Raw genomic sequence first — 12,610 nt, 5'->3', positions numbered from 1 at the left:
AAAGTAACTGCCACATTTTGGTATCTGCGAATAATGCACCACATGGTCACGAGTAATGCATATAATTGACTATATAATGCACAATATGTGAACTGCAATGCATACGAATAAGATGTACCATGTTATGATGTTTGGACACACGTTTCTTGTTTCCCCTAAGGGTTTAATAAGCTTAGGGGCTAGGGTATAGTACGTAGACATGTATGTAATCTTAACATGGTAACGAGTAATGGATATAATTGACTATATAATGCACAATTTGTGAACTGCAATGCATACGAACAAGATGTGTTGTGTTATGATGTTTGACACACGTTTCTTGTTTCCCCTAAGGGTTTAATAAGCTTAGGGGCTAGGGTATAGTACGTACGCATTAATAACAAATTATAAAACGATACGAATAATTCACCAAATTGTCACGAGTAATGGATATTATTAACTATATAATGCACAATATGTGAACTGCAATGCATACGAATAAGATGTACCATGTTATGATGTTTGACACACGTTTCTTGTTTCCCCTAAGGGTTTAATAAGCTTAGGGGCTAGGGTATAGTACGTAGACATTACTAACAAATTGTTGTTATTGGAATATACGCATGCGCATTATTTGGTTTAGTTAGTGCATTATGTAGCTGTTAATTGTCATTATCTCAGTATATTATGCATTATTAGAGGTATTGTATATATGGGTTAATCAACGGATTGAAGATTACATACGTGCATTTAGTAATGTCTACGTACTATACCCTAGCCCCTAAGCTTATTAAACCCTTAGGGGAAACAAGAAACGTGTGTCAAACATCATAACATGGTACATCTTATTCGTATGCATTGCAGTTCACATATTGTGCATTATATAGTTAATAACATCCATTACTCGTGACAATTTGGTGAATTATTCGTATCGTTTTATAATTTGTTATTAATGCGTACGTACTATACCCTAGCCCCTAAGCTTATTAAACATTTAGGGGAAACAAGAAACGTGTGTCAAACATCATAACACATCACATCTTGTTCGTATGCATTGCAGTTCACAAATTGTGCATTATATAGTCAATTATATCCATTACTCGTTACCATGTGAAGATTACATACGTGTCTACGTACTATACCCTAGCCCCTAAGCTTATTAAACCCTTAGGGGAAACAAGAAACGTGTGTCAAACATCATAACACAACACATCTTGTTCGTATGCATTGCAGTTCACATATTGTGCATTATATAGGCAATTATATGCATTACTCGTGACCATGTGGTGCATTATTCGTAGCGGTTTCCAGCCATTATTAGATTACTATTGTACCCTCATAATGCACAAAATACGACAAATAATGCAACACGGGATTAATTACCCAATGTTGATCTTGACCGTCCATTTCTCTAATCTAATGGCTGATATTAAGAAGGAAAAAGGAGGAAATATAGGAAAAGGAAATGAATACATCCCTATATATATATATATATATATATATATATATATATATATATATATATATATATATATGGGAGCGTTATTCTCCTTTTCACATCTTAGATCCTTTTTCCTTATTAATATTACGCGTTAGATCTAAGGCATCAACGGATTAGATTGATTCTATAAAACTGGTTCCGTGTTGCATTATAGAAGGTGGTTGTATGCATTACAGGGTTATTATTGACATTTGACGGAAAAGTAACTGCCACATTTTGGTATCTGCGAATAATGCACCACATGGTCACGAGTAATGCATATAATTGACTATATAATGCACAATATGTGAACTGCAATGCATACGAATAAGATGTACCATGTTATGATGTTTGGACACACGTTTCTTGTTTCCCCTAAGGGTTTAATAAGCTTAGGGGCTAGGGTATATTACGTAGACACGTATGTAATCTTCACATGGTAACGAGTAATGGATATAATTGACTATATAATGCACAATTTGTGAACTGCAATGCATACGAACAAGATGTGCTATGTTATGATGTTTGACACACGTTTCTTGTTTCCCCTAAGGGTTTAATAAGCTTAGGGGCTAGGGTATAGTACGTACGCATTAATAACAAATTATAAAACGATACGAATAATTCACCAAATTGTCACGAGTAATGGATGTTATTAACTATATAATGCACAATATGTGAACTGCAATGCATACGAATAAGATGTACCATGTTATGATGTTTGACACACGTTTCTTGTTTCCCCTAAGAGTTTAATAAGCTTAGGGGCTAGGGTATAGTACGTAGACATTACTAACAAATTGTTGTTATTGGAATATACGCATGCGCATTATTTGGTTTATTTAGTGCATTATGTAGCTGTTAATTGTCATTATCTCAGTATATTATGCATTATTAGAGGTATTGTGTATATGGGTTAATCAACGGATTGAAGATTACATACGTGCATTTAGTAATGTCTACGTACTATACCCTAGCCCCTAAGCTTATTAAACCCTTAGGGGAAACAAGAAACGTGTGTCAAACATCATAACATGGTACATCTTATTCGTATGCATTGCAGTTCACATATTGTGCATTATATAGTCAATTATATGCATTACTCGTGACCATGTGGTGCATTATTCGTAGCGGTTTCCAGCCATTATTAGATTACTATTGTACCCTCATAATGCACAAAATAGGACAAATAATGCAAGGGATTAATTACCCAATGTTGATCTTGACCGTCCATTTCTCTAATCTAATGGCTGATATTAAGAAGGAAAAAGGAGGAAATATAGGAAAAGGAAATGAATACATTCCTATATATATATATATATCCCTACAACCGGAGTGCGTTGGCCTGAACCTGAACTAATAGACTCGATTGACATCTGGAGAAATTAGATAACTGTGGTATACATTTTCGTGAAAGAAAAATACAGCTATATACACGCAAGATCGAAGTATTTATTCAACAACTACTACTACTACTATATCACACGTGACGGATGAAGCATAATTAATTAACCTTGAGATGAAAAAGGAGTAAAAAAAAAAGTTAATCTTGAGCAGAGGAAGGGGCCCATGGCGTCATATCCATGGGGTAGCTGCCCAGCACTCTCAAGAAAGAGGTGAACTCCTGCACCTCGGCCAGAGCGTTCTGCGCACGCGCCTCCGCCATGGATGCCTCGAAATCTATATAGAATAGGTACTCGAAGTGTTTGGCGGTGGCCCCTGTGTCTGCGTCGTCGACGATTCGTATGGGGCAGTTCCGATGGGGTCGCGACTCTATCTTGGTGAGGCTTATGTTTCTGAAGGCGAATGCCGACAGCACCTTGAAGAGCACGCTGGTGCCTTGCTTCTCGTGCGCGAACACAATGCTCGTCTTGAAGGGCCGATCCGTCCGCGGTATGATCGGCTCCCTCGCCAGCATCACGAACCTCGTCACGTTGCTCGAGTCGTCCTGGATCCCGTCCGCCACCACCTGCAGCCCGTACAGCTCCGCCGCCCGGGCCGACGCGATCGCCGCCGTGTCGCGCAGCCCGTTCGCCGCGATGTACTCTGCCGCGCCGGCCGTGTCGTCGACGGCCTCACGCGCCACGGTCAGCCCCATCCGCGTGAGCGTGTGTTCACACTGGGAGAGCGCCTGCTGGTGGCTGATCACGCGCCTCAGGTACTCCTTCCGCACCCCGGGCAGCGCCAGGAGGCAGTGGTGCACGGGGAGCTGGACTTCTCCGACGATGTGGAGGCGGTGGCGGAGGAGGAGGTCGTAGTTGCGGTGGATCGAGCCGCCCAGCGAGTTCTCCACCGGCAGCACGGCACGGTCGGCTATCCATAGCTCCACGGCTTGGAAGGCCACTTCGAACTGGTCGCAGGGGATGGCTTCGCACTTCGGGTAGGCTTTCCCGGCGGCGGCCTCGCTGTAGGCTCCCGGGACGCCTTGATAGGCCACGCGGAGCTGAGAGCCGTGCGTCGGCGCAGGGGAGAGGTCGGCGATGGTGAGCGGCTTCGGAAGCGCCGGTGTGGAGGAGTCTTTATTGACGGGGAGGAGGTCGAGGGAGACGTGGCCATTGACGGAGCCGTCATCGGTCTTGTCGATGTCCTGCTGCTGGGAGACGACCTTGCTGGCGAGAATAGCGCAGGCGCTCTGCCACTCGTAGCGGCGGCTGACTTGGGCGGGGGCTTCAGCGGCGGTGGTGGAGGCGGATTGGATGAGGAATCGGGTGGGGTTGACTCGGTTGTGGGTCAACCGGGTTATAGATTTGAGATGCAGAGAGGAGGAAGGAGCGAGAGATTGCAATTGCATGATGAAGTGGAGGGAGCGGAGATTGCAAGCTTATTGTTTGCCAACGTGCAAGAAATGGGAAGAGAGTGGGTTTTATACTGTGTTAAGACTGTTAGTTGAAGATCAATGTATTGGTGGTGTGGGTGGCTCTGGTAAATCTCACACGGTCACACCTACCCCGTTCAACTCACTCTCTCACATCTTCCTTTGAAATTAAATTTATTCTCACCAACCATCATTAACATCATGCACTATTTGAGGCAACTATTTTACTTCAGATATTAATTTGCCTTTAGCATTTTGTCTAAGACCATCCACAATGGTGGCAAGCGGACGGGCTAGCCGATCTTCGGCGCTCGCCGGTTCGCTCACCGAACCATTGTAACCGGCGAGCGCACGCCGATTCGTGAGCGCTGGGCGATGCGCTCGCCGCCATTGCAGGCTTCGGACCGGCGAGCGATCGGTGAGCGAAATTTTCTTTTTTTTTTTAATTTTCGAAACACTATATATATGCGCTTTGCACGTCATTTTCATTCGCACCCCTTGTTTTAACGAGTACTCTCTCTATCTTCATTTCTGTACAAGATCAACAACGTTAAATGGAGAATAATGTATTTTTTTAATAATGTATTTTTTTTTAAATTAATGTATTTTTTTTAAAATTAATGTATTTTTTTAATGTACTTTTTTTAAATTTAAATAATATTATTGAATTTTCGCGTATTTGTGTCGTAAATTTAATTTCGTATTTTGTGTGATTGTCAATTTTTTGTTTTATATAATTAGGAGTGATGTGACTAGGCTATTGCTGGGCTATTTGCTTATCCTGATGATGTGGCATGATAATTTTTAGTGCTGATGATGATGTGGCAGGAGGAGTTTGTGACTGGGCTATGGCTGGGCTATGGCTGGGTTATTGCCGGACGAAAGCCATGGTGGATGCTCTAAAATATTAAAACAAACTTGGTCGATAACTCACGTACGACGACACAAAGAACAATTCACAAAGACGACGTTCGAATTTTGGATGCGTCCTTGTATATTGTCATTCAATAAGGAATTAGTACTATTTTTTTAGCCTACTTTCAAATACTACTATCTTATTCATGGATAGTACTGTGTATATAAGTCTTTATCTACCACCTAATTTTGCTTTTAGAATTAGCTAGTGCCAATGAATTGGAAACATAAGTATGTAGCTAACAATGTTTTATCAAACTAGTAGCTAATGCTAGGGATATAATTAGAACTCAGCTTATTATTCAATGGCATAAGAAAGAAACTATCGTAGAAATTAAGTGGCAATTTATAATAAATATCAAGTTCCATTTTCTTCATTGTAATATTGTTCGGTGGACTAATTTTGTCAATTACTGAATAAACCAGTGGGAGCACTTTCGTTTTCATAATCATTTGATTTTTGTTTTAGAAGTTTCTTGAATCAATTCTAGATTTCATGATTAGTTGGAAACACTATGATTAGTTGGTCGCACTAGTAATTAGCATCGATCCTTTTCCCTTTAAATCATTAATTGTTCAATATATTCATACTATTATTTCATAAATTCATCATTCTTTAGTGTGCTAACATCATATGTGCATATACTCGAACTCGAATTAGTGCAGTATAGTTAAATACTATTATAATAAATAAGACTATTTTTTAAATCAATAATAAGAGAATATCATTTGTGTAAAGACTAAAGAGAGAGGTGAAAGGTTTAATTTCCACTAGCCTTTTTGCTCTGCTAGAAAGCAAATGAATCAAGAATGAGAGAATTGAAGTAGGCGTAAATCTTGCCACTGTATTCAAGCTTACATTAATACACAGCTATAAAATGCATTTTTTCCTCTGTAGCACAATCCTAAAACAAAATGGCCTTATTTCTTGCTGTTCTATTCCACATTGTTTTCAAGCGAATTCATGCACGTAAATTAGTCGAAAACAACATCGAATCAGGAAGAGAGGTAGAGACGTTGCAGAAGCAACCTGAAAATTTATGCTTAAGGAAGTAAGTTTGGACAAAAAAGGCTTAAATTGTAGTAGTAGCAAACTTTGAAGTGCTGTTTCATATGATGTGGTTTTCATGAGAAACAAGATTTTGCTACCTCCGAATCCAAGAAACTTTTAATGTTTCTTTACATTTGTGTAACATAAATGTAATATCATTGATCCCTGATGCTACCATACACTGGAATATACTACAGATGCAAAGGAATTTGCCTATCTTTTTCTCCCTTCTTTCCAACATTGCTCTGATTTTATTTATTTATTTTTCAATTGCAGTTATATGAAACTGAAAACTTCATATTTTGAAACTAAAGCGTTTTACGTTATTCAGATTAATGTTCAAAATTCAACTTTCATAATGAAAAACTTGTTTAATCTGCAATAGTTCAACAGTTTTGGGAGACTCTAAACGCAAATTGATGTTCAAATTCAATTTTCATAATGAAAAAACATGATCATGGAGATTAATTTGTACAATTATACTGATGGATTGCTACTTAAAAAGAATCTAAACCCTCTTATCTACTAAAGCAGAAAATTAAAATATACTCCACTTTTAGCCTAGCCCATGACACTTGTTACAAAATCTATTACGCTACACTAGAAAATTTCTTAATTATAGCTTATGATATAGTCTATATGATATACACACAAAAACAAATTATTTTGGTGATTAAGAGAAGCAGCTTCTTAACCCGAAAAACAAACTCAAGTTAAATTAAGAAAATTTCTTAATTATAGCTTCTGATATAGTCTACAAAATTCGCCACATAAACATAGAACAAAAAACAAGCAGAAGAAGTGGCACTTCCAGTTAAATTAAGTCTGCACTATTCAATTACATACTGTATAAAAAAAGTCAGTCCAAAACTCCAACAACCTTAAGAAAACGATGAAGAAAACTAGATAAACACCATATGGCCTCAGAGCTGCTGCTGAAATCACCTTATCCCCTGTAAAAAAACAGTAGCAAACACATACTCCATATAAGAGTACTAGTAATATTTATGCATAATTAAGTAGTGGAAGAACACATACTGCATTTCTTGGGGTGGCAAGCGCATCTTAATCCAACGCCGCAGTTTCCATAAGGCTTCTCACACTCGTTGCATGGATCAGGCACATGATCAGGTATGTCGAAAGAGATGGTCGTTCCCAATTCAAACTCTCCACCACCACCGGCTGCTGCATAGACGCGGCTATAACGCGTGCACCCCATCTGCTTAGGATCGAGTTTCTGATCTGTATCATCAATCACTGAGCATGATGACACCTCTTGTGCTTCTTGTTTCCGATATATTGCTAATGTCACGTTGTCACATGGCGTGAGGGTTACGTCTGAGCTGCGATTCGAGCAGTTCAAGAGGATCAGTGAGTTGGAGGCCGGGGGAGGAGGGAATCCCGCGGAGAGGCGGCTAGGGGAGACAAAGTGGGATGTGGGAGAGGATGAAGTGTGGGAGATGATGATGAGTTTGTTTGTGTAGTTGATTGACTGGATTTTGAATAGGCCGATTGATGTCCTGAAATAGAGCTTCTTGGATTTGCAGAGGAAGAGTTGGCTTACAAGTGATGAAGAGTTCTGATTGATTAAAGGCTGTTGAATTTTGATGCTCCCACAATAGCTCTTGTTAGGGATTGCTTGGGATGCACATACTAAAATCACCATGTTAATAGGGAGGAGAAGAAGAAGAAGATTGAGTTTCTTGAAGCCCTTCATCTTGTGTTGATGAATGAGATGAAAAGTTTTAAAATGGAGAGTTTTACACGAATCTATCCAGCCTTTTTTTTCTTTTATGCTCGACATTGCTTTATTCGTATTCTTGCCTCTTTGTAAAGGGAAACAAATCCGAAAAGTTGAACGGAAAAAATTCCTCTATGTTTAAATCTGAATGCAGGCTTTATTTTCTGAAATCAAAATTTGTATAAAGTGGCAGACAAATTTAGCAATGATTGGGGCGGATTCTCTCTTAAATAATTATAAACTATATATGCATGGTGAGGCAATTGTGTATTCTCAATCTACTTAGCAATTTTATTATAATGATCGTACTCATCAGCCATTCCGAGACGAGTTTCTCAAATCCTTTCAAGACATCATCCACAATGATCTCATCTCGTCTTTGGAATGTTTGGATTTTATTCGATTTTCTTTTTTTTTTATGATAATTAATGCAATTGAGTAAAAGATCATGAACAAGTGATGAAAAAGTGTGTTTATTTTATCATCTTGGTATCAATTAAGGAATAAATATGAGCAATTGAATATCGACTCTAGCTAGCTAGATTAATTATATTTTTAGTTATTTGTTACTGGTATTGTTTTAAATTAGGGATCAACTTTTGGATTTTTAGACGAGTTTTGTTTTCTTCCGAAAAGTCAAAATAAAAACATTTGGTTCGGGTCTGCTCATCCATGCGCGTGGTCTACCAAATTGCAATGGATTAATTTAGTCGTAGTACGATAATGATATATAGAGCCGACTTATTCAATATGATTGCGACAAAATTTGAATTCCTTTCCTAGATACTTGTGGTTATGTAAGTTGTACTTTGTGCTAACAAATTGATCGAAGGCAAAATATTACATACAACCGTTTTTTAAAAGGAATGTCTGATACGAAACTTGACAATATATCTGATCAATAACTAATCCTCATTATACATATCCAAGTTATTTATTTGAATACTAAATTACAATTCACACTTTCTTTGCCAATCATCAATACATAACCTCATTAAGGAAAAATCCTTAGTGATTGTTTGTATGTAATGATAAAAATGAAAAGACGATAACTAATTAGTACAAATTCATTCTCAGTCTTATACTCCTAGTTAGTATGATTTTAATCAGAAATTAGTAGTACCATATTTCATAATCTATGCCCATTTCAATGAGAATTGTTATTTATTTTACGTGTTAACAAATTAGTATACTTCATCCATTCAATAAAAATATAGACATTTGGAATGTCACCAGAATTAATGCATAATTAATAAAATAAAATAGTCATAGAAAGAAAATGGAGAATCAAACACACCTTATTAGAGAGAATGAAGTTACCAAAAATAGAAGAGATATTTTTATGGAACTTCCCAAAATAAAAAAAATATTCTTATTTTTATTAGGCGGAGGAAGTATTTCATAAACGCACTTGAGGAATTAAATCATAATAACATTATTTATTCATAGTATTAACAAAGTTAGACGAAATAATAAGGAGAAATAGCTTTGTATACGTCTGTAATTCCAAAACAAAAATGAAATGGAAGAAAAGGTCAAAGACTGTTTGTTGTTGAAAGTCAAAGTCAACATATATCACGTGCAGCCAAGTTTAAAATCAGAGCCACAGTCCTTTAATTAAAGAAAAACACGTGAATGTGTCAGGTCAACGCTGGTCACATCAATTATCCACCACACCATCTGTGCTGATCCGAAACATTCTCAAATTCGACACTGGGATCCCATTCAATGACCTTCTCCTACATATATGCTCCTAACTCAACATGCATAACAAAGCAATAACATCCCATTTGAGCAGTGCAGGTTACGTACATAGTATTTGTAATTTGTAAACATATGGATTCGGAAGCTCCAACTTCATCCTCCGACCTTTCGACTAGCGGCAAGGTGAGCGCGGAACCAGACATTGAAAGGCCTCGGTTGCATATTGATGAGGTGGGGTTTGTGGACGAGGAGGCCATGTTTAACATGCCGCTGCTGCTTGATTGCATGGCCCAAGGGATGCTTCTTACCCCTCCAGCTCTATGCAACGGCTTTACTTGGACCAATGACCATCATCCCATCCTCGACTTCAATCTATGGACACAACACTAGGGAACTCTGCCTCAATTTTTGATAAGGCCTATTTCATGCCTCGGTTTAAAGGGTAAAAAGTATGCTACTTGGTCAGTTTCACGCGGAAAGCGAGTGTTAATTGTGCAGGAATGCCGCTTGACCAAGGGCAGCATGACCAAACTGATCAAGCTGGCGCAGAAGGCAGAAAAGGCCAAAAAGAGTATGGGTTGATCAAGTTGATGGTCAAGCAGTTAGCCGGGGGACCACTGCGAAACAGAAAGAGGGCACGTATATCCGATGCGCAGTAAAGCGATCCTCAATCGGTTATCAAGGACCACTACATTCTAGAAGGAGGACACGTATCGACGGATGAGACGAGCAATCCCAGCAAGGACGAATATTCGTTGCCAAAGTTGTTATCACAGCTGAAGGTTGTTGTGGAGAGCCTATAAATAGAGGGCGCAGCGCCATAGTGAGGAGTTTTCTTTCTGGTTTAAGTTTTTCTTTTTTTTTCTCCGCATGTTCCTAGTTCGAAGTCTTTCTCCAGTTCCAAAATAGCTTAGATTAGGCAGTAGTAATGGTTAGCTAGAAGGAGAGCAACCGAAGGGAGCGCGACAGAGAAATCCAGATCTGTTCGGCGCCGTCTCAAGTTTCCGACCGAGGATCTCTCGGCTTTATTCACTTTCTTATACTCTAGATCTAGTTGCCTAGTTTAATTTCGTGTTTGTTGCGTAGTTAAAGAATCGTCCTTGTTTTGTATTCTGCATCTTCACAGTTCGGTTTTGAGTTCTGAGTTAAAAATCAAAGTTATTTTGTTTCGGAATTTTCGTCTACTGTTCTAGTCTCATCTTTATCTTTAAAAATCCCATATCCAGTGTTGAACTTTCATTATGTTGAATGGAAAAGTGTTTCGTAGATTCGTAGCATGTTTAGGTAGTTAAATCTTTTATTCCAGTTTGTCGTTTACTTTATCGATTCGCTATTTTCCTGCATGATGAGTTACTTGATCCAGTAGTTAGTTTACATTCCGCCTAGTTTAATCCAATAGTTTAAAACTCTCAACTTAAAGCGTGGCAGCAGCCGGTTACCCTGTTCACTAAACACACACTCAACGCATCAGTTTCTCTGTGGGATCGACCCCGTACTTGCCGCTTGCTGTTAAAAGTAGGATGCTTGTTAGCATGGGCGGACACACATGGGAGGGTCTAGGGGCTTAAGCCCTTGGTAAATAGGATTTTTTTATATTTTTTCTTTGTAAATTTTATTAATTTATACTAATTTTGTGCAAATTCTTATACAAAAGCCTCTATATATGAGCTAAATAATACATGAATATAGTTTAAATAATTTTTTTTATAAAATAGCCCCTATAAGTGACGATTTCTGCGTCCGCCCCTGCTTGTTAGGGAGTTATAAATATTTTTTGTGAAAGAGAGAAGCGACTTGATCAAGTCGCAACGACACTTGTAAACTGATCCACTCGGTCGGTTGTTATTTTGATATATTTCTTGGCTTGATCGGTTCTTACATATTTCACACATCCTCTCCATTTCACCAATTTCCAACTAACTCTGCAAATTCCACCCATTCAAACGTTCTTTGTTTTTGTACATTTAATTTCTATGGAAAACATCAAAATATCTGTTAGACGCCATGCAATATTAACCATGTTTTAGGGCATTCACAATAAATACTCCAAAATCAGTCCCCTTTTCGGCTACAATCAATTTTTCTATTGCCACGTCACTATTTTTTAATTTCAGCTACAACACCTGCAATAAGAGAAGTCTTGTTTCCAGCCACAACTCATTTCATCAAACATTTTCTTATCATTTTTCACGTCATTTTTTTATACTTTTGAATTAAAAAACAGATAAAATTGCAAAATATCCTATTAAATAGGAAACGTTTACCTTTTTGGATTATTCCACTAAAAATGAAACGTTTTCTAAAATAGAAATAACTCTATCTCTACTTTGTCATGTCTCTTTCTTTACTTTCTCCTCATTAACTCACAAAACAACACTACATAAAATCTCGTGTCAATTCTCAAATGTTGCATATTTAGATCGAAAACATTACAATTAAAATTGCATCGGCGTAGTGGTCTTAACACCATGTTGTTGCGCCGTTGTGATCTCATCCAATTGAAAGACAGTATGTGACAAAGACATTTTGAGTTGCCGGAATCATGGAATTCTTAGGCGAACCACTATGATTTCACGTTGTTGCATCATTGGGATTCCATCCCACAGTATATGACAGAGACATTTTAAGCTATTGTGGTCATAACATTTATTGGTGAATCATTCATTCTACTCTTTCCGTCCCAAGATATTAGACTCGTATTTTACTTTGAGATGTCCTAACACACTTGAGTCATTTCTATTTATGGTACAAATTAGGGAATTTAAGTATGATTTGGCTACAGTTTAATTAACACCCTTATTACAATTAGCATTAAAATAATATTAATTAATTTAATGTTAAAAAATTAATTATTCCATTTATTTTAAATTTAAAAATAAAAATACATCACATCACTTAATCTACTTTATTACCAACTCCACTTAC

At 37.9% G+C, this 12,610-nt stretch overlaps 2 protein-coding genes across 2 annotated transcripts; both read right to left on the bottom strand.

The window, feature by feature from the left end:
- Positions 1 to 2,828: 2,828 nt before the first annotated feature.
- LOC121787238 (arogenate dehydratase 1-like) lies at positions 2,829 to 4,429 on the bottom strand. The gene has a single exon (XM_042185924.1). It carries the CDS (start codon positions 4,248 to 4,250, stop codon positions 3,003 to 3,005), a length of 1,248 nt encoding a protein of 415 aa, XP_042041858.1. The 5' UTR covers positions 4,251 to 4,429; the 3' UTR covers positions 2,829 to 3,002.
- Positions 4,430 to 6,953: 2,524 nt separating this feature from the next.
- Positions 6,954 to 7,996, bottom strand: LOC121787249. The gene is made up of 2 exons (XM_042185933.1): positions 7,279 to 7,996; positions 6,954 to 7,193 (listed from the first exon to the last, which is right to left on the bottom strand). Exons 1-2 carry the CDS (start codon positions 7,955 to 7,957, stop codon positions 7,075 to 7,077), a joined length of 798 nt encoding a protein of 265 aa, XP_042041867.1. The 5' UTR covers positions 7,958 to 7,996; the 3' UTR covers positions 6,954 to 7,074.
- Between the last annotated feature and the right edge of the window lie 4,614 nt (positions 7,997 to 12,610).

This window comes from Salvia splendens, chromosome 2, assembly GCF_004379255.2.
Source record: "Salvia splendens isolate huo1 chromosome 2, SspV2, whole genome shotgun sequence".
Classification (NCBI taxonomy): domain Eukaryota; kingdom Viridiplantae; phylum Streptophyta; class Magnoliopsida; order Lamiales; family Lamiaceae; genus Salvia; species Salvia splendens.
This window is presented reverse-complemented; position numbering and strand designations above follow the sequence as displayed.

Coding starts and splice junctions, on each gene's coding strand:
- LOC121787238 (XM_042185924.1), bottom strand. CDS start 4,250: ATGCAATTGCAATCTCTCGCTCCTTCCTCCTCTCTGCATCTCAAATCT.
- LOC121787249 (XM_042185933.1), bottom strand. CDS start 7,957: ATGAAGGGCTTCAAGAAACTCAATCTTCTTCTTCTTCTCCTCCCTATT. Junction 7,194..7,278: donor TTGCCACCCCAAGAAATGCA/GTATGTGTTCTT, acceptor GTTTTTTTACAG/GGGATAAGGTGATTTCAGCA.